Source organism: Hesperophylax consimilis, chromosome 14 (assembly GCF_061612785.1).
Source record: "Hesperophylax consimilis isolate HC1 chromosome 14, BYU_Hcon_1.0, whole genome shotgun sequence".
Lineage (NCBI taxonomy): Eukaryota > Metazoa > Arthropoda > Insecta > Trichoptera > Limnephilidae > Hesperophylax > Hesperophylax consimilis.
The window spans coordinates 766,784-792,965 of record NC_142849.1 but is presented as its reverse complement, the minus strand read 5'-3'; the positions used below and the strand labels follow the sequence as shown (position 1 = coordinate 792,965).

Sequence of the window (26,182 nt, the reverse complement as noted above, 5' to 3'; positions counted from 1 at the left end):
TTTTTTAAATAAGGTAATAATTTTACTTTATACATATTTTTTAATGTTAACTTTATTGTAGGCCCTCCCCTCCCCTCTCAGTCAATCATGAAGTAGTAGGTAGTTTCAGTATTGCCCTGGTGAACGATTGCCATTCAGAATGGAAATATTGCTTGAAATGGCTTTAGCCTTGTTTGGTTACCAGAACTGAATAGCCAAGTATTTTCCCACCTTTATCCCTTCAACATAACCCAATAATTGGGGATGCAGTTGGAACCCTTGCGTAGTATATAACTGGGGATGCAGTTGGGTCCCTTGCGTAGTATATAATTGGGGATACAGTTGGGTCCCTTGCATAGTATATAATTGGGGATGCAGTTGGGTCCCTTGCGTAGTATATAATTGGGGATGCAGTTGGGTCCCTTGCGTAGTATATAATTGTGGATGCAGTTGGACCCTTGCATAGTATATAACTGGGGATGCAGTTGGGTCCCTTGCGTAGTATATAATTGGGGATGCAGTTGGGTCCCTTGCGTAGTGTATAATTGTGGATGCAGTTGGACCCTTGCATAGTATATAACTGGGGATGCAGTTGGGTTCCTTGCGTAGTATATAATTGGGGATGCAGTTGGACCCTTGCATAGTATATAATTGGGGATGCAGTTGGACCCTTGCATAGTATATAACTGGGGATGCAGTTGGGTCCCTTGCGTAGTATATAATTGGGGATGCAGTTGGGTCCCTTGCGTAGTATATAATTGGGGATGCAGTTGAGACTCTTGCATAGTAAGTAATTTAATAAGTTGGGACCCGTACATAGTATATAATTGGAGATGCAGTTGGGACCCTTACATAGTATATAATTGAGGATGCAGTTGGGACCCTTACATAGTATATAATTGGAGATGCAGTTGGGACCCTTACATAGTATATAATTGGGGATGCAGTTGGGACCCTTGCAGAGTATATAATTGTGGATGCAGTTGGGACTCTTGCATAGTAAATAAAAAATCGTCTTAAAGGAAAAATAATAACTCACGAAAACATACACAGATAATTTATTAAATACAATAAATTCCTTATAACTTTGTACAACTAATATTATTATTGAGCTATTCACAAACTTTATCAAATTCATTCAATTAGTCGTAAGTAGTAGGTACACCTTACATCATATATTACACATTTCATATCTATTATAATATTGGGAATAAAACTAAAAATAAATATTATACTCTTCACAATGCTTCAATGTAGCAATATTTAATTAATACATTCACATTGTGTCCATTTTAGTAAATAAATAATTGTATTTGAGGAACATGACACCTATAAAATGGCTTAATGATTTTAGCTCGTAGAAATCGTGTCAATGTAATGTCAGCAGAGCCTTGGAGTCATTCGTGGAATTAACAAATAAAGTCACAACAGATGAGGACTTCTAAAAAGACATTTTAACTATCCAGGCCAAAAACGGAATATTCTTCTAAAATTCTATCGCGAAAGAAAATAAATGTCATGTACAGTAGGTAGATATTTACTTATATTATTTTAAAACAAGTAATTGTACAGGTTAAAAGTTACATTATAACATTCAACGAATAAATAATTAATCCTGAACTGATATATTTTTAAGAAGTACCACACACAAAGAAACCTTCTACGAACATTAATTAGGACATAGTTTAATTTGAAATAAATTAGATGTCGTCGGAAGGGTATTTTCACTGATTTTTTTATTGTAAAAAACGGTAATGAAGTTATTTAATTTTATTTGTATGTTTATGAATAAATTTTCTATACCGATTTAAAATGTGCCTTTTTAAATATTCTGCCAAAACGACATGTCGTATTTATTCGTGAATATGGCGGCATTGACGTCACCCGGGTAAGGTTGTTGACGTTTTTAATAGCGTCAAGACATTGTAGTCAGTTGAAACCGTTTTGGATTTAACTATTTTAAAGTCAATAATTATGAATACAAATATTAAATTACACATTTTTAGTACAATTAACAAAATCAGAAAAATAACTGTAGGTACTGTTTTATTTTAATAATCACCAAATTTATTAGTAAGGCTTTCACACATTTATAATAAGAGTGTTCATGGTTTGTGAAAATAAATATTTTTATTTATTTTTTGTGAAATTAAAAATGCAAAAAATATATAATTTTCTCTGATTCTGAAATAAATAACTATTAATAAAAGGAAATTTAATTCCGATGACGAGAAGAAACAGTCTCACAACAAAATATTAGTCTTTTGTTAAATCACTAAATGCTGTTTCAATATTTTACATACTTTAAGGTAACATCTTTAAGATACACAGGAATAAGGAAAACTATAAAATATCATGTGTAGGTTGAAGGTGTCTATGACAGTAGGTACCTAGATGCGATCAGGGCCGGCTCTGAGACAAACGGCGCCTGGCGCTAATAACCTCAAGGGCGCTGTAATACGTGTTAGGCATTACCGGCTCCTTGTCGCCTTGGAAATTTGGCGCCAGAAGCACCTGCACAGAGCCTACGATCAGACGCAACATATATCTTGGTAGCTATGTAAATACTAAGTACCTACCCAGTACCCACAGATGATTAGATAAATTCTGTGTACGGAAGAAAAGGAAGGACGGGCACTAGTTTTTAAGTACGAAAAGTCGCCTTTGGTTTCTACTCTTATCTTGCAAAGAAAGGTTGAAGCTAAGAACATAATGCCAATAGATAGATATTAAAAAACACGACAAGGGCAAAAAGTTCAGCTTATTTGTCATTTCGTTAAAGCATATTTTAATTCATCCCTTCATTAATACAAATTAGACGTAATTTCGTCTCGTTTACATTATAAATAATAATATTATTTATATATTGTGTAACGCCTGTCGGTTAATATTGTAAGTTTAGATATATTTGCTTGTAATAATCAAGCAAACTCTTTTCAAAACACCATAAAGCATGCCTACCCGATACCCAATAGTGCTACCAATATCACGATGCCTACAAGAATTAATTATTATTGCTTATCATAGATATTATTATCAGAGCTCACTGATCTGACACTTTATTAATACATTTTATTTATATGATTTATAGATTACCCGCGTAGGTAGGCAGATAAACGAATAAGTACATGGATACAAGTTGGAAAGATAAGGCTATTTTAAAATCCTTGTCGCGTTGAAAATCAATACATTTATTTTTCTTGGATTATCTTCAATATTAAATAAAATTATCAAATTTGATTTTGAGGACTTGATGACTAAATGATGGATGAGATATGTAGGTGTCGAGGGACTTAGGATTTACTTTCAAAATAACATTTGCCAAATTGAAACCTGCTTAATCAAATTATTATTTTTTAAACTTCATAACACGTGATATTAAAAAAGTTAGATCAATTTGGGAGGAAGGCATGGATACCGCCGCCCACGGAACCATTTATTGGATAACCAATACCTCTTCCATAGGTCACCGCAAGTGGCTCGCTACATTTGGTGACTTAGCAAGGAAATTATTTTCATAGGGGCCTCCCGTAAAAAAAGTTGATAATCACACACAGTTTCCATACAAAAACTGTAGATATTTTTTAACAAAATACATAATTTAAATGTAATGAAAAAATGAGACGGATTTAGTGTTTTTCAATTAGTTATTGTTATTTGTAATAATATGCACTTAAAAATAGGCTCCTAATTTTTTCCAAATAACCTTACAATAATTATTATTTGTTTTGTTCACCTAAACATATTTTGAGCATGGAGAAAATGATGTATTTACATAAAAAGGGCGATGCCTAAAATAAAGTCGACAGCCTTGACGGTTGAAAATGTACAGACATTTTGCTAATTGCCTACAAGCTAAGAATCTCAGTAGAAGATGAAGAAAAAAACACAAACATAATAAAAATCTATCTCCCAGAAAAAAAAGAATGTAAGTAGCTATTTAAATAAATTACCTAAGTACAACATAATCCGTCACAGTATTTTAAAAATAAAATATCCAATGGACCACGCTTACATCACAAGAAAACTAAATTTTTTGGGTTTGTCTGAAATCACTAAATTCACCTTTAAAATTTGTATTTTTTCACTGTTCATCATTCTATATAATTTAATGACGCGTTGATATTATTATCTACAATAAGAAGGTTGTGCTTAGAACGTTCAAAAGAATCACAATATTGTCATGGTAGAATTACAAGTCAAAGTATTTACAAGTTTTATACACATTTTCACAGTCGCGTTGTTCTTGCTTTAATTAGACTCTCTGCTGTTTTCACTAGAGCCTCCCCCTATGGTCTGTTCTCCTGGTGCAGGTCCTGCAGGAGAGCCAGTGGACCCCTCCGCTGAGACCACCAGCCCCTCCTTTATCCTCTTCTTCTGCTTCATTCTTCTGTTCTGGAACCAGATCTTGACTTGCGTCTCGTTGAGCTGCAGCGCGGATGCGATCTCGATGCGTCTGGCGCGCGTGAGGTACTTGTTGAAGTGGAATTCCTTCTCGAGCTCTGTGAGCTGCTTGTTGGTGAAGTTGGTCCTGCCGGTGTTGTTGATGTTGAGGAGCGAGTTGGTGAGGAGGGCTGCGGGCTGCAGGCTGATGCAGGGCGCTCGCTCCATCCCCGGCCCGCAGTACTCCAGGGGCGGGGGCGGCAGCTTTGGGGCTGGAACAGAACAAACACTTCGATTAGTATTAACCTTGACATTATACTCACAATCTCCAACCTCAAGTTACACACACGGTAGATATCATCGCCTGGCATCCTTAGTAGTTGGGAAAGCAAATAAGAGGTCCACAAATGACAGGCTGTCAATTTGAAGAGAACAATATTTCTCAAATCCGAAAATTTTCCGTAAAGTTCTTCTATTCACATAAAATCATGGTAAAAAAACCAACTAACCATCACGCCGTTTCTCCGCGGGGATAGGCAGAGAGGACGGACCGCCAAACAACTCGGTCTTGGCTAGTACTCCATGTTTCATTCACATTCACCCATCTGATATTCCGACTATGGACATGGACCGACTCAAGTATCTGGTTCACTTGATGTCTTCATTAGTCGTTCCCGACTTCTTCTACTGTCCATATTCGCGTCATATTCCTTTAACTATTTTCTTCGTTCATTCACTCTACACGCCAAAACCATCTAAGCGTCCCTTTCTTAAACTTACTCATTACGCTTACATTAGCTTTGCATTCTTTGTGAATCTCCACATTTCTCCCACGATCATGCACACATTCTACAGCATCCTGCCCGTTACGAAATGATGGTATCTATCTCCCTACAATATCTATTTGGTATTATATTATATTTGAGGAAAGTAGGTAAGCATAATAATTGTTGACCATCTTTAGGTCCTTGTACCTCTATTCTGTGTAGCTCGCCTCATATGATTATTTCTGATAATAGGTAGGTATTGTGGGTAGGTACTTATCGTATATCTTTAAGCCGTAGCGCAGTCGTAAAACTCATTATTGATGATAATTAAGCGTCTACCCAAGTTAAAACGAAAGTTCTTCTATACTGGACCCCAGATTCAATCAAATCGATCTTGTTTCCCATTCCTAGTTACCAAAGTTCCCTGTCCTCGGCTACTTGCTTCTTGCTTCCAACTTCTAACAGGTAATCCTCGGTGTCTTTGGTTGTTCGTGTAAATTATTTATCTCTCGCAGGGAGGGGGGCGGTCGTCTGTCATTCCCTAATTGATGATACATCTTATTTTACCTCCAACACCGGCCACACTACAAGTTAAACGCAGTGAGAGCGACATTCTTACTCACACAATTTCAATTTCACACAATATTCCATTTCTTGATCCCACAAATGTTGTCTATATACCTACCCATGAACATTTTTTAGTATTTTACTTTATTTTTCTTCAGCGGCTCTCCTACAACATGTAATGATAGTATCCAGCTTTTGATTAAAATTAGTTAGGAACTCAATTTTTATTGTGTAACTATAATATGGCATCTCTAACACTTATCATTCTAAAGACCTTTTTATATTTCATAGTGTGAGATCAAATTTTCTTGATTTATTCGAAAGATAGTAAACGGAGATTCAATACCAATGCCTTTAAGCCAACTGTGAGTTATTTTGGTCTTTTTAACAAATTCTTCGCTTCAGCAATCGACCACAAATCAAAAAAAAAACTATCGTTTTGTCGGATTTTGTCAACAGGATTACGAGGACATTGTTGCAACAAAGTACGAAGCAAGTCCGGTAAAAAGGGTTGCGGCCTATTTACCCTTCGTCCTAAACAAATGACCCTCCATCCTGTGGAAATATTGACTTTCCCTTTCTAATTCTGTGTGCGTTTTGCGCAAATGTGAGCGAAAGGGATTTAGCGCCTGTGCAAGCAATCCCGGAGTTACATTATAATATGAGATACAATATCTGGTGCTCACCTTTCAACACAATGAAGCGGTGGCTTTGTGAGGGATGACTCGGGCTGCCGACAAACGAGACTAAAATAACTCTAGTTGGGACCTCTCGAGAGGCAAAGACTTTCCGCCGAAAGAAATGTGACTAAACGGATTCTTTGGCGACGGGAATGACCAACGATATTTCGATTGTCACTCGTCAAATTGCTATATTTGTAGGTACCTACTTATGATATCTCGTACATAACTTCTTGTTATTTGTTATGCTGTCTGATCATTGTCCTTGTAAAGATAATATGCGTACCAACCTTTCAATTCAGAATATTTGTCTCAATTACATTTGAGCAGAAATGGTACGTATGATAAATAATCTTTATTAATATTTATCAAAAACATTTTTCTACCATTTGATACTGATAATTTATAATGTATTTATTATAAATGTAACAGTGCTGTTTTGATGATAACCAAGTACGTTACGAACAAAATAATCCTTCTTTAAAATGTGTTCGTGATGCACCAATTTAATAAAAAAAGTCCAAAACTTTGCTCGGGTCTGAATGGCCAGGGATATGGTAAATACATTCTACAGATATATTTTTAATAATGTTGATTAAAAAACAATGTAACCTAGCCTTTTTTCATTAAAATTATAATTTTGCCCAACCACACTGTGAAAAATTATGTATATTTTAATTATCCTTGATAGTCTGACTTTTAGTCTCTGACTTTGAGTTAATACATTATAGCAATTATATTCTGATTATATCAATAATTAATATTTAATCCTTCTTGCGACTTCAAGATCTGTTCTGATGATGCCACTGAAAGATTGTCTGAAACGTTGGCTCAAGATGGAGGAGGTAGCGACTAATTTATTTGCCTCGGCATTCTCATATTGTATCTCATAATAATATTACCATCGGACGTGTTGTCCCTGTTTTAATATGATAGCGTACATTTTGTGTAGTGTCGTAAAATCTCCTGAAATCAACCCCGATAAAGGGGTAAAATGGAATGTGGCAACGTGCAGTTGATGTGTATATCAATTTTCAGTGTAACAAGATTACCCTAAACAGTCCCTAAATTAGCTAGGGTTATATATTAGTTAAGGCAATTTGGCGGGATTTGAATAGGGGTACCCGATGTCCAGTGCTAATCCTCGCAATTTGGTCAGTCCAGTCACACACAGCTGCCGTCGGATGGACCAAGATATTCCATTTAAGATGACACATTTTAGAAACAAACAGCCAGACGAAAGCTGTCCAAATATTGAATGTAACGAAAATATCACGTATTATCTCGACCTATGTAGTATTATTTATTGTATTAATTTACCATTAATTTTTAATTTTTATTTTCGGAGATTTAAGATTTTTAACAAATGTTCATTTACATTTTTATTTATATACATAGATGACAACACCTTTGAAATACTACAAACGTAGTATTATATTACGGTCAAGCTTTTAGTCGTGATATTTTTCTAATGATTTATGTTGCAAACTTTAAAACTAAAACATACCACAGTCAAGAGACAAAAATGATCAACAAAATAACAAACCCCGTTTATATTATTTTGTCTAATTTCCATTTGTTCAAAAAACCCCTGTATATTTATACATAATTACGTACCTAAATGTGATTTCGATAAAGAAATTGTTTTTCGTTATATGTACTATATTTGTATTATGTAGCTACCTACCTACCAGCATATTTCGAGTTTTGATTTCTGTGTCGAGACCCAAGAGGATTACCGATCTACCCAAAAGTAAAGGATGCGAGACGATCTTTCACATTGAGAATCACAAATGAAGATAATTAGTCTCTATATTGACTGACACCCCATACCCAGGATCGGGCATCTGACCAATTCTACCCTTTCTTTCTGGATATTGGACAAATCGCCCTAATCTAAAGTAAGTACTTCAGCTTATTATTGCCTTAACTTCTGCGACTGCTGCGTGTCCACGTCTGGAATTAGTTAACAGACAGCTGTCTTAGAGTAATGTATCACAATAAACCAAATATGTAGATGAAATGTTGCAGCTGAAAGGTATAAAAATGAGAGTTTTGAAGGAAAGATATTTCAAACATTTCATAGAACTCAACTAATATGTAATTCAATTAGGTCCCACTAAAAGAGTAGGTCCTGTTATTTATAATAATAATAATAATAACATGGAATTTATATAGCGCAGTTTAGTGCCATTTCACTTCAAGTGCGCTTAACTACTCGTATAACAAACTTTAAAAAAAGGTAATTCAGTATTAATGGTTCTTAAAATTATTCCTACAGTGTGCCTTACCCAATACAGATCTAATATTATAACACTAAATACACTGTTTATACAAAGTGATGATAAAACTTAGAATAACAATAACAGTAGGACAGGACAAAATAAGAATATTAAAACTAAAACATAATATAAAACAGGAGGCAGTTTGTGCTCAGAAATGAGAATTATGTAGGAAATAAATACTATAGCATCAAGCTATTTATTAGGTAGAAAGACAAGAGAAAATTTATTATCTCCCGATTTGGTGGTACCAAGTTAAAATTTTGTTCAATCACACAATCTTTATTATTTTTGCTACTTTATCTATTTTATTTTTAGTTTGGTAGGTACCGACATTGTGTGGTAGGTACTGACATTGTGTGGTAGGTACAGAAATTGTGTCGTAGGTACCGACATTATATTTCTGATAAAATTCCGCATAGTTCTTGAAAGGGTTAGGTATAACTAATAACCTCAGATAATACACTCTCTTTATTCTGGGCTCAATATAATTAGTTTAAATAATGATATTAGCAAACGCGTCGTAAAAATGTATCAATACAATAATGGTTCAAGCATTCATAAAAAAATTTGTTATTTTTTTAGGTTTTAAAACTGCTTTTTTCTACTCTTCGCATCGAGGAACCTCCCAAAATGGGGAGAAATCTAAATTGTAATTTTTTATGTATTTTTATCACCAAAATCAAACCGGTTTGTTTAGTTTTGATCTCTGACGAGCTCTGTAATAATGTATATATTAATTCAATTATTAACCTGCTCACTTTTCATAATTTTCCCTCGTCAAATTAGAAAAGCAGTAAACGCGCAGGCCTTATCTGCCATCACGTCCGTCAAGTGGCAGAATGTTAACAACTTGTTCAGCGTGTCGCCCTAGAGCAGGGGGTGGGTGGGTGGGTGGCTGTTCACGGCTCGGAAGGGATAGAAGTGCTCGGCGCGGCAAACTACGGTGCTACGACGCTTTCTGAATTTATTCGGTACCTTAAAATATTGCTATTCGCAAGCACCTATTACACCATCTGAAAATACTAATGGCAAATATCTACCAATCTCCGGGCGCCTGGGGCTGCTTACAATAAAAAGCGATTTTCAATTATTCACAATACGAAATTTTTTAAAAGGTACCTACCATTTTAATTTTAAATCTGTAGTACTAGTATATCCGTTACAAAATCTTTTTCTGTACCTCAAACAAAAATTTAAGAAATCCCTGCTAATTATATTTAAAGAGACATTTTCCGTCCAGTTAAGTTCTGACAAAGATCTGATGTATTACGCAATACTCGAAACGTTTTTAAAACTTCCTGTCTAATCTTGATCAACTTGAAATCGAGTCACTAATTACGGAAATACTCGGACCTATCGAGAAATTATTGAAACAATCAGTAATCGATAGACACTTAGTTCATGCTAAATGGCGTATTGGCAGCTGGAACCATGGTATTAAATAGGTACCTAATTAGTTTTTAATTATAGGTACATTTAATAATTTAGAAGGTTATGGCACTTTATTCTGCATTTCTCAGATCAAGAAGAGGAAGTGGCAATAAGTTTGAACAGGAAAATTAACAAATCCTGTGTAAATCTGTGAGGACACAACCAAAGCTCTAAAATCACATTGGCAATTACCCATTCAATTCAATTCATATTAGAAATCCATAACGAAAATATTGTGCACGTGGCATGTGCACGTTCAGTGTGCACCGGGATCGATCCCATGTCCTCCAGACTCAAGGTCAAATGCGTTGGATTAAGGTAGGTCATGAGTGAAGAAAAACATCAGTTTGATAATGTGTTGTTGACCTGACTGGGCTTGAGTATTTGTATTGCCTATCTGTGCGGGTAAATCAATCATTCAATAACCTCCGCTATCTACCTTTTTAAATTGAATAATTCGTGGGCTTATTCCAATTAAATATTGGTTGGCTGAGTTTTAACTCGACCGTTTTGCATTTCGTCTCTTCGCAAATTTGTTTCTACGTTTCGTTTCCATTTCAAGATGGTGGCTATTTTAATTTTTCAATACAGTTTATTTTTTCGAGTATGAAATCGTCGTGTTTATTTGTACTTTCTCGTTCATATTATTTAAATAGTATGGTACCTACCTGCCTGAAGAAAGTTTGAAAATAGAATTTTTATTAAGATAGTGACGTTTCTTTGGATAAATTCTGTGATTTCTTGTTTGAAAAAAAGTCACATAAAATACATGGTATTTTTAGCAGGTACTTACCCACTGATTTCAGAGGAAATATGGTTTTGGACGCGAGATATACTGTTCCACAGTACCTACTACTAGATAATCTGTAATATGTTTGAAATTAGGGTAATTTATGCCTATCTAAATAAGAGTTTATTTCTGTTTTAAGTAAATTGAAGCTAAACAAGTGGTAGAAAAAGGAGCCGCGGCCGTCAGTGTAGTTGACAAGAGTGACAAGTGAGCACGGCTGAAGCGGCTACTCGCTACAGCAGGGGTGCTGCGGTGCTGGTTGTGGGTACTGCCCGTGTGCTTGGACTGTATGGCGAGCAGTAGACCCTCGGTAGCGCACAGCCCACAGCCCACAGCCCACAGCCCACAGCCCACAGCCCACAGCCCACAGCCCACAGCCCACAGCCCAGCAGAGCGTGAGGTGGCGTGACGATGGAGAGATATGCTCCAGGCACATGGAGGGGATTGTTGCCTTGTGCCAGGGAGCGGGTAGCAGGGGGCAGCGGGGAGAAAAGGACCAGGGAAGTAAGAATTGAGACATATTTTATCTATTGAAACAATTAAAAAATAAACATTATATTTTGGAATTTAGAGTAGTCACCCGGTTGGTTGGAGTAAGGTTCTGTTCAGAATTGAAATTCACTCTGGTATAGCTAAACTATAAGATCAAATTTTAGATACGTTTTTCAAAAATATAAATAAATTCAAAAAAGCGTCATGTTTTTTACAGATTTTTAAAAAAATATTTTATAATATTATAATGTTATTAAAAAATTCAAATTAAAACGAGTTCTACAAAGTAAAATTGATTACAATAAAAAAACTTAAATTTTCCGTCTTTCCCTCTCGTTCAGCTTCTCTAAAGAGGGAAAATATATACCTAATAATATGCAAGTACGATAAATATCGATTTCCATGCGACCGTAGAAACATTAAAAACACGTTTAATCATAATATTAATATAAAACAATTACACATAATAGTTGACCAGTAAATTATCATTCTTACAAATACACACATTGATATTGCATCTTCATTACATATTGGCTTACTTATAAATACCCACATAGATATTGCATCTTGACTACATCTTGCCTTACTCACAAACACACACATAGATATTGCATCCTAATTACATCTTGGCTTACTTACAAATACACACATAGATATTGCATCTTGATTACATCTTGCCTTACTCACAAATACACACATAGATATTGCATCCTAATTACATCTTGGCTTACTTACCAATACAAACATAGATATTGCATCTTGGCTTACCAATGATGAAATTTAATCTATTCTTGAAAATAATTAATAATTGATAAAATATATTTAGTTTCAATATCTTATTTAAGCGACCCTGTTTAATGTGTACTACTACTAGTGCGCCCACTTGACTGTCGGACTTGACAAGAAGTTAGAAGTGGAGGGTAGATACAATCACACCGGGAGATTAGAATCTCAGACTAAAGCAGCTATATTTATAATAAATTCAAATGATCCGGGGAAATGCAACAAGACTGCGTGCAGCGGAAAACAAAAAGCCAGAGAAAATTGCAGAAAAGGGTGTCAAGGTTTGCGCAAAGTTTCCAAACGCTCCCTCTATAATATAAATCAAACTCTGAATCCTTTCTACATTCCTACGAATAACGTTGGGTGTTTTAGCAGAACGATAATTTATATCAAACAATTATTTCACCCTTCTTTTTGGTTAAGCACATATATAGTTATATTAGGTAGGTAACCTCTACAAAAATTACGTCTTTGAACTAATCGTGAGATATTTTTTGAAAGAATTCGTTTCACGCGTGTTGTACGGAAAGTATGTTTATTTATTGATCAGGGATTTGATTTGTGAAAACCTAGAGTGGCTACCTTTGACCATATTTGTGTCTACGTCCGTCTTACATTATTACTCAGAATGGTTGACGGAAGACAGGAGTGAACGAGTACCTAAATAATATTAAAGGCTCTGCTTTTTGACTTTTAAAAAAAGTCTATCCATTTAGTTTTATTTTAAGAATTTTATTATTTACGGACAAATTGTTCATGGATATAACATCAAACGAATGTAAAAACGGAGATGACAAAAATAATGTTAAATCAAAGCCTGAAAACGTTTTCGAAAAAGTCAATAAAAAATCGGAATCAATTCTTGGACTTATCAACTTTATTAAAAAAATACTAATACTAATTTATTGTGCGCAATAATTGTGTGTATTAGTCGTTATGACGACTGACAAACATCATCAATGCGATCTTGAGTTTACAACTCTCGACATTCTGGTAAAAGTTGAATGGTAACCATAATTTACTAATTATCGAGTAACAGCGATAGTTCATTTATTTACAGTGTGGAAAGGAGAAGAAGATGGGAAGGGATGTTGAAACGGATTAGTTGTAAAAAAGTAGGTGAGTATACTTTTGATAATTTGGAACAATATGCGAATTATAAAATAATTATCTTAAAACAAAACATGATGTGAAGTGGAAATAAATGGGTGGTACCTGCTGTGGGTATCGAAAATTATCGTATAAAAATTTTATTTATTTTTATTTTAGAATAATTCGGGAAAATTAAGGTCAAGTTAAATCTTTTGGATCTCTACAAAAATCTTTCAAGATAATTAAAAAACTTTTTCTGGTTGTTTATCAGGATAGATTTTCTATAGATACGAGTAGTATAAAATGTTATGATGGCTTGTAGGTATTAATGTTAATGACTGTTGCGAACTTCTGCAACTCATAAACTTACGAATACCTACAATAACAACACGACAAAATACACTATTCCACTGCAACACACATAAGCGAAATTACATTGCGAACTCCCCAATACAACGGTTTCACACTATGGGAAACCAATACTTAGGTGATGTCGATATATTTAACATTAACTTTGCGAATTTTGTGGATTATGTAAAAGACCTATTTCAATACTATTCCTAAATGGAAGTTATATTTTTGTAAACCAGTCAAATCGCTGTATTTTTTAATTTATGTTCTTGATATTTTTAATTTTGTTTCTCGCATATACTTATGTAATTTTATTTTTATTATTTCTTTCTTTTCTTTCTTATGTTTCAAAACTGTCATTAAATTTGTACCACCCACATGAAAAAGCCCTCTGGGCGTTAAATAAATAAATAAATAAATTAATTAATCCGTTGCAACTTAGAGATAGATATTTCAAAAGTGTTTGACGTATATTATTGGAAAACCTCATATTAGAAAGTGCCACCAGGTTGTCCACCATCTAGGAGGGGGCAAACCCCCCAACCAGTCTACTGGACTCCCACCGTGGAAGTAAGAGGGGAGCCTCCTACCCACTTTAAAAAGGACTGGTGAAGTACGTTTAATTTATTTCTGACAAATAGTATTGGACATTTTGCGAATAATAATGCAAAATCGAGAAACTGTCAAAAATAAACTGAAAAAATAGTATTGTATAAATTTTATTTTTTAAATCCATATTTAACCTAACTTTCAGAAGGTAACAAACATAAAAGTTACGTTCAAACATTAAAACCTCTACGCCAAAAACAAAATAGATCATAATATATGAAGACAATATTAAATATAGCCAATGACTGTCATTCCTGACATATGTAGGTGCTATAAAGAATACATTTTGTTAAGGCTGGCCGCATACATACGCTTTCCGTATTCGATTTACGAATTCGTTTTCCGTATTCGGAATTCCGTGACACTAGCGCAAACGTTCGTTTTTCTTCATTCGGAATGTATAAACGTCAGTACCAGTGTTGCCAACAAGGGCGATATATCGCCATTTAGGCTACTCAGAGCGAGAATCGGCGCCGAAAAAATCTAAAAGGCGACTGGTCGCCAATTAAGCCACTTCAAAAACATCAATTTTAAACATGTCCCGAAATTCTCTAGCCACCCCCCCCCCCCCCCCCACGAAATTTTTATTTTCACATCAATTAAAAACATCAATTTTAAACATGTCCCACTTAACAGCAAATTCGGCTACTTTACGCTACCTTATGTATGAGAAACGGCGATATTAGGTCAAGATCTGTTGGCAACACTGTATTACGAACGGAAATTTCCGTGCGTTTGCGTCGGCACAAACAAACTGTATGCAATAGCTGCGTTCCACATGACGTCATTAGGTTTTTTCCATCCGGTTTCTCCGATCGCGCCGGCTCGCATTCGGAACGTGCGTAAGGAATTTGTTCCGTTCGGAACTAAAACGAACGTGTGCGGCAGTTAATGTATGTTCTACTGATTCCGTGCATTCGGAGGTCCGAATACGGAAAACGAATTCGGAAATCGAATACGAAAAACGTATGTATGCGGCCAGCCTAAATTGAAAAAGTCTGAAGACGCCTGTCATAGTGTGGAAAAAAGTAATACAAGCGTTTTAATCTCTAAGGGTATTTTCTTTATTCATTGGTATTAATCCATAAAAAAATCATATTAAAATGGAATTCCACCATGAAATAAAAGTTTAAAAATTTGAAAAAAAACAATACAAGTTCCTATCCTACGAAAATTGTTGATAAATATAATTACGGTATTCTTTACCCCGCAGACTGTAAGCCGAAATATTCGTATGGCATTTGTACCTACTAATAACTTAGGTTTCACAATCACAGTACAAAATAATTTAAAGGTAGCAACGTGGAGAATAGATACTGTTTACTTAATGTATAATATTTATTATTTGGGGTAATGGATATAATTATTTGTTAACTCATAACATTCCGCCCCTGGAAGACTTTGGAACTAAGGTCAATGAGACGTTAATTCCAGCTGTTTGAATTAGTTCGACAGTTTACTTACCGACATGAACACGAACGCTGACTGGACTTCAGATTCCTGACTCTGACTGTTATAACTCAACTCCACCTACCAACTACATAGTAACTCGACTACATATACTAAATATATCTACAGTGTTAATTGTACACGATGTAGTAGTAGGTAACGTAAATATAATATGTGGAAGGTACTGTGCCTTCGTCAGTGATTTTTTTCTATCCCATATCTACATATTTATCATGTAGCAGTAGGTCTGATAAGTTTCTAACAACATTTCACACAGGGAATTTGATTTCTTCAACTCAGAACCTCACAATTTCAATCCAAAATCAATAAATAATACTACACACAATACATATTACTCTACACAAACTAGATCGATCTCATTCCTCTCCCTCCCACCATCTCATCATCGTCATCACCATTAGTCTTTTTTTCTTTTAAATTCACTAATTTACTAAAGCAACGTCAGAGAAAACCTAATAAAGATTAAATTATTATATATATTTTACCATACCTAACAAAATATTTAAAGTTTTGTATTGAATTCCAAATAAAATAAATAATACCGCGTGAAAGTGTTTATCGGACTTGAAAGATTAATAATTACGGATGGTTTACGTTCTGGTAGATCTGGGAGAGGCTGGGAAGACATTGATTGCCAGAAAAATATTACCATCACCAAGATAGCTAAAACTCAAGGAGAACTGAATAGTTCTAAAAAAAAATTTCGAAGAAATGTATTTGGAGGTTTTTGGTACATCATCAACAAATTTCGGTGACGATGTCCACTTCTTCTGGAATAACTGTATACTAAACTTTAAAAAATTAAAAACAAATCAACTTTGAAGGGGGGATTTTATGTATACGGATTACTTAATGATATATTTATATTTGGCAGCCTTCGTAGTTGAGTGGTTGCGATCCTAAGCTATGAATCATAAATATAGGTATTGTTATTAAACATACTAATTTCGGTTTTGACTGTGTGTAACTCCGGTTTCTTCCTGTGTCTTCCTTGCAGATTTGAATGGAAACAAATGTGACAATACTTAGTACCTTTTAGTTCTAGGACACTTCGCACGCGATCTGTCTCTCTTACAGTTGCCTAAAATTGTATAACGCCATCCTATTTGAATTTTGTAATCATGGCTAATCACAGTTTTCTATTAATATATATGGGCCCAAATTGAGCTTATTCTATTTTATTATAGTGTTATTCTTTGTTCTATGGATTCAATGAACTCTAGAACTTGACCTTTTTTTAAAATATGCGTCATTTACAAAAATGGGACTTATGGAAGAAGAATCGTTGCTTTTACGACTAACAGATGGCGCTATTTTTAAAAAAATGCATGTTTGTCCAACAGATTGTGCTGTTTTTAAAACAACCTTAATTTTTACCTATCACAGGCGACATTTATATAATATAGGTATATAAAAACACACGCTTATTCGAATGCAACGTTATCTCAAAAATTCAAAGCAATCGTTGAAAATCTTTCGGAGATTTGGGATTTTGAACAAACGAACGTTATATTTTTATTTATGTATATTACATATAATAATAATATAGATAATTAATAATTATACTGTTTAAATTTTTGACAAATTTGATTTCGTAATTTTTCAAGTTTACCAACGGTAAACATAATATCCCGCGCTATCCCGCAAGGGTTTGCTTAAGTTTTACATGAAGATATCAAACACTTTGCGGTGTGACCTGCTATCACCGTCAATAATAAATAATAATATTTAAGTGGCGCCGCCCGCTCCTACAAGGATTCACATGTTACGGTCATAAGATGATTTGTGTAGATACGCCACTGGAAGACACGAGGTCAAATAAAAACTTACTGTTTTTTAATATATATTGTTTAGAGTTCAGACCGTCGAACGTTATTAATTTAGTTCAGCAGGTACTGTCAATTACACGTACAAAATTAATTTATATACAGGGTTTTCCAATAAGAGGTGTTATTTTGAATAGCCCGCCATTTCGGTAGATGTTTCTTTTCAGATACACGCTTCAACAACGCATTGAAATTATTAAAATGGATGAGGCCCATTTCCACCTCGGTGGCTTCGTCAACAAGCAAAATTGTCGCATCTGGGGCTCGGAAAACCCAAGAGTTATTGTTGAAAAGCCTCTCTATCCTCAAAGTGTGACTGTTTGGTGCGGTTTATGGTCCAGCGGAGTAATTGGACCTTACTTTTTCGAAAATGAGGCTGGAGCAACAGTTACGGTGAATGGATTGCGCTATCGAGAGATGATTAATGATTTTTTATGGCCGGAATTGGATGGTATTGATCTGGAAAACGTTTACTTTCAACAAGACGGCGCTACGTGCCACACAAGCAACGAAACCATTGATCTTTTTCGATTGAATATCAAAATAACACCTCTTATTGGAAAACGCTGTATTATAATAAACTTTGGTAGGAATGTGACGATGAGACGTCTGTGGTAAAAAGATGACTCGTCCATCCTTCCACTGCCTACGAGCGAGTCCGAAATGAATTCAAAATCCCAAAAGTGCGTTATGAATACCAGCATCTATGGGACCTTCTGTCGTATTTATTAAGTTCGTACATAACGTACTAGTGGCGCCAGAGCGATATAGACCTGCAAATCTTAGGAGCCTATTAGCTGCCTTAGTGCACAGCACCTACGAAATTTGTAACACCAAATTCGTATTTTGTAGTATTTTGAAAGAATCAACTAATTTCCGTAATTATCGCTTTTCAAGTTGTTATTAAAATAAGTTAATAAATGAAGATGTAACTGTTCGATCAGAACATTAATGTATCTCGGTAAATTATTGTGATTTTCGTATTTAAACTATTTTTTTGTAACCCACGACATAATAGTTTTTAGCCACTGACGTTTTAATCAAATGCCGAATTTTATTTGTTGCTAGGTCGCTAATCTCTGGTGAAGTGATGTTGTGAAATTCTTGTAGTCTAGGGAAAATTATATCTATGTAATATGGAAAAGATTGACTTGAGATTTTTTTATACATCTGAGGGAATTTTTTTCTCTATTTTAATCTCCGCCTGAACTCCTAATAAGATAGAAAACGAACCGCCATTGATTATAATTCTTATGTAAAGGTAAATACTGCGCCAGTCTCCATTCTGGCAGATTTGCCTTAATTTGGCGCTGCAGCCGGCGTCCTGTGTGTGTGTGTGTATGTATGTGTATACGTGTGTGTCTGTGAGTGTGTGAGAGATGTTAATCATTTCATCGGCGGGAGTAGCGCATTATGGGCAGTGACAGGAGATGACGGATCGCTCAGGGGGGGAGGGGTACGAGTGTTCATATAGGGGAGGGGGTGAAGATTTTGGATTTTAGCGGATCCAACGTGATAGGATGAAATGTGAATTTATTTTTCAATATTTACTATTGTCGATGTAGGATTTTGCTAAATCATGTTATAAATTATGGAGGAAATGTACCATGAAAATGAATTTATAATAATATATCCAGATGTCTGGTGACTGCCCCTCTCAGGTACACTTATACTCGTACTTGTCGTGTCTAGATTACTAATTCTAATTACAGTTGCTAACACGCTCTCGCACAATTAAAACCAATTAAAGAAGGATTCATTCAGAAAATCTGAGATCAAATCTAGGATTAGATACAAGTCATTTAACTTTCTTTATTTTGTATCGTAATTTCCAATCAGCGGTGGCCTTTCGAGAATCTTAATGATAAGCCTTTTTTACTTTAGAGTGCATAAATCGAGTAGGTTTAGGTACCTTCGGACTGTATAAATAGTATATAAGAGAAATATTTTCTTCGACACATTTTTCTGCTTGTGCTATAATTAAAAATGACACTTAATCTAATGTCAATCTAAAATGATATAAAATTATTTTTAACGATAACTCCACATAGAAGGGCTTGAGGAAAACAATTTTCTTCAAGGACTATGTCATCGAGAAGCGAACATGGGTCTTGAAGGAGGGAACGAACAGAAAGGCCGGCAAATCGTTCCACTGCCGAGTTGTTGAACTGAAGAACGAATCTATATAAATGGCTCTACGATCTATCAGAACGGTTATCCTTAAAGATGTTTCAGATTCATTTTTAAGACATTATTACAACACCCAGGGGAAGGTATAATATCGCTGACAGGTACTTACGTATACACATACGTTACTAGAAAGTACTTTCGAAACAAATAATGATTCTCGTAGTTGAAGTGAACTTTTAAAATTCTACTGAATAAAGATGCTGCAAAAATTAAAGGAAACTGTTTTCGTGTTCTGGGTGTAGATTTAATTAAAGTTGGGGACTTGCCCAAGGATTCATACACTTCAGAATAAAAACAGTTTTATGTTCAAAATGTAATTATATAATTACAGTTGTGGATTCATCTGCAGGTGCATTTCGTAGAAAACCATTCTCGTGTTCGAAGTGCAGTTATAAAGTCCAAGATGCAGACTATGTGCTGAAAAATCGGAGGAAACCATTCTCTGGGTGAAGTTTTATGAAAGGCTGTGGATTCGCATAAAGATTCAATCTTAAGATAAAAGCAGTTTTGTCTTGCGTTAAAGTTGCAACTGCAGATTCATCTGCTGACGCATTTCAAGGGAAACCGTTCTCGCGTTGCGGGTGCTGTTTTAAATTTCTAATAGTAGACTCATTAGTGAACGTGTTATTAGGTAATGCAATTTACATTTTTTATTCTTTTCAGGTGTGACATAAAAATAAAATAAAATTATTATACTTGGTAAAATGATGTTATAATAATACATGGAGGATTCCAACCAAAAACTAAGTGTGGATAGCGGGTTTTAAAGAAAATAAATTATATCGGTATATTTTGGAAACATACAGTTATACAAGTGAATTAATTTTGCAATCAAGATGTTAAGTATAAAATAAATAAGTTAAGTTTCATTTCAAATATTTGTTATGGTTACAGGTTAGGAAGCGGGAGGGTTATATTACAAACCAAAAAATTAAAATCCAAATGGCACCCCATGGAAAAATAATTCACCATCCCCGGCCTAGAGTGTGGATTGGAAATGTTAATTGTAAATTGGTTGAGAAATAGTTCCCCATCCCTAGCCTAGAGTGTGGATTGAATATGTTACATGTACATTGGTTGAGAAATAGTTCCCCATCCCTAGCCTAGAGTGTGGATTGAATATGTTACATGTACATTGGTTGAGAAATAGTTCCCCATCCCTAGCCTAGAGTGTGGATTGGATAGGTTACCTGTACATTGGTTGAGAAAAAGTTCCCCATCCCTAGCCTAGAGTGTGGATTGAATATGTTACATGTACATTGGTTGAGAAATAGTTCCCCATCCCTAGCCTAGAGTGTGGATTGGATAGGTTACCTGTACATTGGTTGAGAAATAGTTCCCCATCCTTAGCCTAGAGCAGGGGTCTCCAAACTACGGCCCGCGGGCCGTATCCGGCCCGCCAGTGTCTTCCATCCGGCCCGCGACATCTAATGACCAGTGTCATCAAGGACCCGTGACAGCTAATGGCTAAGACCTTGCTCAGAAGGGGTGAAAACTCCGCGAATTTTTTCGTGCGAATAAATAAATATGCTCCTTGGCGAGGTACTTGGCACCAATACATTCCGTCCACAAGTATCGCGCGAATATATCGAGACGATTTTTTTGAAAAATCTTTATTTGATTCGCAATGATATCAAGGTCTGAGAAACGAGTATCAAAAATTATCTTCAAAGCTACGTTATCTAAAGCTATATTTTCATCCCTGAAAATTCTATTGTCTACCCCCCCCCCCCCCTCCCTAGGACAGAAAATATGGGTGTCTAGAAATTAAAACGGTTTTGGCCCTCTGAACTCACTGGAGTAGTCAATGTGGCCCTCCGGCTGAAAATTTTGGAGACCCCTGGCCTAGAGTGTGGATTGAATATGTTAAATGTACATTGGTTGAGAAATAGTTCCCCATCCCTAGCCTAGAGTGTGGATTGGATAGGTTACCTGTACATTGATCGAGAAATAGGCTTGATGTAGATATTTTACATTTTGTATCTTTTGCCACTTATTGAGTTTGATAAACTTGTTTTGAATGTAACAGTGCCTTTTTTAATTTTTATTTTTGATCTGAATACCACAATCCCAATTGCTCCCAATCGTCTGAAGCCAGTCAGACTAAGGCATCCCCAATTGTGGTATGTTGTGAAACTGACGGTAGTGGGAGGGGAAGGAAACAGGGAGGAGGAAGGTGGGGACGTACCTGGCCATTCGGATCTGGTTTATTACGGTTGGTATTTAGTTTTATTTTTTCGAAGAATTTCCATTCTTTATATCATGAATGTTTGATACTTTTAATAAAATATAGAACAAAAAATAATAATATGATTTGGCTACCCAGAATCACGAGGTTATGCACCATACTTGACTTTTTTATTTTTTTATTACTTTATTTATTTTCATTTCTTTACACATATTATACATATTAATAGATAGTATATAATAACACAATATATAATACCAAATAGTATACACAAGAAATGAAAACCCACTAAGGCACTGCCTGAGTGTGGGTAATATAAAACGATTACTATATTTCAAGTACCTAAAGTATAATATACATTAGTAGAAAAGTTTTTTTTGTTTATAGTTATTATAAAAAGTAAAGAGAAAACATTATGTACAATAGTTTATAAAGTTTCAGCAAGTGAGTTGTAGAAAGGATCAATAAATTTATAGTAAAAGCGTTTCAATATCTGCCTCATTTAGCCATAATTTTACCTCTTTAATATATTCTATCTTTTTATTTATCATTTGAGTTTGCAGTGGTAGAAGGTTAAATGTACGAGGACCAATGAAACTGCTATGTGTCTACATTAATTTAGTATTGGTTTGGGGGGTGTAAAATATATGATTTGTTCTTTTGCTCATTCTGTTTTCATTTATTTTGAAATTATTTTTGTTTTTAAATAAATATTTCGTAGTTTGTAATATAAATAATTAACGAATGTTAAATAATTTAGATTCCTTGTATAATAGGTCGGTCGAGAATGTTTTATTTTTGTTATATATGACTTTAATTATGTGTTTTTGAATTATTTGTAGAGGCTTAATAAATGTATCAGGTGCACCACCCCATCCTATTATGCCATAAGTGATTGCAGATTGCACCAGAGAGAAGTAGATCATTTTCAATTTTTCAGCGTTTAAAATTTCCTTGAGTCTATAAAATATGTAGGTAAGATATCTTAGTTTAGAAGTGGTTTGAGTAATATGTGATTTCCAATTAAGATTAATATCTATTGATACTCCTAAATATTTTATATTTTTGACATTAGCGAGTTCGTTGCACAGGAAGCACAATTATTGATTGCAAGTTGTATTATGGATTCTAATTTTAAGGTTGTCTTTTGGTTTGTTTTTCATGTTTTTATAAAAAGGTAAGTAAAATGTTTTGCTGTAGTTTAAGACAAGTTTGTTGTATTTTAACCATTTTGAAACAAGTGAAATACATACAGTAGCTTTCGAAAAAGTTTCTGTCCAATTATTACCATCCACTATTATTGCCGTGTCATCGGTGTAAGAAACAATTTTACCATGGATTACAAAATTACATAAATCATTAATATAAATTAAGAATAAAATTGGGCCAAGAACAGTTCCCTGCGGAACTCCGTTTTTTATCTGTGTCTCTGAACTATAATTATTCCCAATTTTTGTTTTTTGTGTTCTGTCTTTAAGATAGTTTGATAGTAATTTTAGTGTGTCTTTTTTGAAGCCCAGTCGAGTTATTTTTTCAATGAGTAAATTATGATTAACGGTGTCGAAAGCTTTTCTTAAATCTAGGAATATGGCAAGACATTTCTTTTTTTTATCGATAGATGTATAAATATTTTTTGTCAATTCATATATGGCATCCTCAGTGCTTAGATCTTTACGAAAGCCGTATTGGTTTTTCGATAGAATTTTATATTTTTCTAAGTGTTCAATGACTCTAAATTTGATGCATTTTTCGAATATTTTTGATAGGTTTGAAACAAAGGATATTGGTCTGTAATTGTCTAATTTATGCGTATCCCCAGATTTATGAATAGGTATTATAGTGGAGATTTTAAATTGTTCTGGAAAATGACCATCTTTGAGGCATATATTAAAAATATGTTGTAAGGCGTTAATACATGTTGTTTTATTTTTTTTAATGTATCACATGATAGTCCATCATTTCCCTTAGAGTTGGATGGTTTTAGGTTATCAATATATTTTTCAATTTCTTTAAATTTAATAGGAGAAAAATATTCTATAGAGTTAATTGAATCGTTATAAGAATCTATTTGAGGAGATGTCTCCATATAATCATGATTAACATTAATGCCGGAAGATTCAAGTACCTCGTCTACTATATTCGTAAAAAAGTTATTAAAACATTATGCAATGGTCGATTTGTTAGTTATTATTTCATTATTTATTTTAACCTCATTTACAATATTTGAAGAAATAATTTTTTTGTTGGCAATTTCATTTATAATATTCCAAATTTTTTTAGTATTATTTTTAGCATTTTCAATTTGTTCACAATAGTATTTCTTTTTGCAGTTTCGTATCAGTCTATTTAGTAAATTTCGGTACATTAGATATTTTGTTTTCAGATAAGGCATTGTTCTGAGATTATTATTTTGGCAATCCATTTGATATTTTATCATTTCTCTATATAATTTATCCCTTTGTTTAATTGATATAATTAATCCAACTGTAATCCAAGGTTTAATTTTTTTATATTTTCTGTTAGTGACAACTATTTTACTTTCACTTTTTAGAATATAATCTCTAAGAGTATTATAGAAATTCTCTAATGCTAAATGTGGATTTTCTATTGATATTACATTTTCCCAGTTTTCTGACTGAAGTAAAGAGTTTAAAGTTTTATAATCAATGTCTACTTTTTCTAGAGTTACAGAATTTTGGTGTAAATGTGTATTTTTGAAATGGTGTCCATAAAAGGTCGGGTAATGATCTGTGATATTAGTTTCAAAAATTGAAGAGATAATATTGGTCGCCTTGTGCGACTTGACAAATATGTGGTCTAAACATGCAGAGTTACTTAAGGTTACTCTAGTTGGTGAGTTAATATCATTTTGACAATTTACATTTATATTGTTATCATTAATATATTTATATTAATGTCACCTGTCAAAATGGAAAAAGTAAAATTGTTTCTGTCAAGATTTCTAACAAAAGATTTTAATTCTTTTACAAATAAAAAAATCATTTAATGATGGGGATCTGTATATGGCTAGTACATGATATTTATAGTTGTTTTGAAAAAAGGTTAATTTTATTGCATTGGCTGACTTAAATTCAATAAATTCAGTGGCAACATTTTTCAGAGTATTATGAAAGAAGACAGTGACTCCATCATGACCAGTATGCTTACAGGCAGAGGAAATTGTGGTATAATTGTGGTATATAACTCAAATAAGGTTTCATAAAAACGATAAGAATATACGTACATATATTTATTTTACAAAAAATATCTTCCTACTACCTACCTTATCCACTTACCAGAACTTACCAACTACGGAAAACTATTTTTTTCGTGTAAAGACCAAAATCAATATTCATTGCGGAATGTGGGGCATCTAAGTAATACATTAGTCCAAGTAACGGAGCAGATATTTGTGGTCGAGGGCTAAGGCTCTTGAGTCGCGGGTTGAAATCCCGGCGTGCAGAAGTAAACTTAATTTCGTTCATTTGTGCTGTTTCTATTTAATGTATTTGTGGCTCCTTCCTTCCACTTCGTAGTTGAAAAACCACCATTCACAATAGAAACGTGACTTGAAATAACTTTATCCATGTTTGGTGATCAGATCTCAACAGTCAGGTTAGTAGATACCCGCACCTTTATCGTCCCCATCTCCTTCACCTCCCCACTACCTACAGCCTCACAAATACAATAATCGGGGATGCCATAGCCTCACTGGCTCCAGACGGTTGAGAGCAGTTGGGACACTTGTATAGAATTCACATTAAAAATAATAAAATAAATGTGTTTCCCCCTGTTATATGGAACAGGACCAGAGGAATCTCTCAGCGCTGTCCGACACGATTGATCACCTATTCCTGGGAGGAAACTCTTTGTGGACTTTTTTGTCCCCCCCTCCCCTTTAATAATCCCCCTCCTCTCCCTACATGCGTCCCTTATTCAACACTCTGTGTCTATTGGCCGAGGGAAATACTTCAAAATGTCGGTAAAAGAATTTACAAAAGGGATGAATGTAGAAGTACCACGCATAATATAATTTACAAATGTGATGAATTTTTATCACAGAGTAGAAGTATCACGCATAACGATTTTTTCTACAGTTTCAAATCTTGACAGCATATAGAACCACTTATTCGAACGTTAGTGACTTTTACCATCATATCTGAAACATTTTCACGCGCTGCGACGATTTCGATTTTAATTTAATAACATCTCGTCGCACCACTCTATAATAATTGAAAAATATTATTTTCATTTTGAATAGAGGTAATTTTACTATCATTTTAATTTTTTTTTCTATTT

The 26,182-nt window shown here is 34.4% G+C and overlaps 1 protein-coding gene across 1 annotated transcript in view; it reads right to left on the bottom strand.

Annotated features, from left to right (window-relative positions):
• Positions 1-2,511: 2,511 nt before the first annotated feature.
• Positions 2,512-26,182, bottom strand: part of LOC149417742 (uncharacterized) — a 55,515-nt gene continuing 31,844 nt past the window's right edge. The window contains exon 2 of the mRNA XM_089639842.1: positions 2,512-4,634. Coding sequence (XP_089495968.1) covers positions 4,231-4,634 — 404 coding nt within the window. The 3' untranslated portion in view covers positions 2,512-4,230. The remainder of the gene's footprint in view (positions 4,635-26,182) is intronic.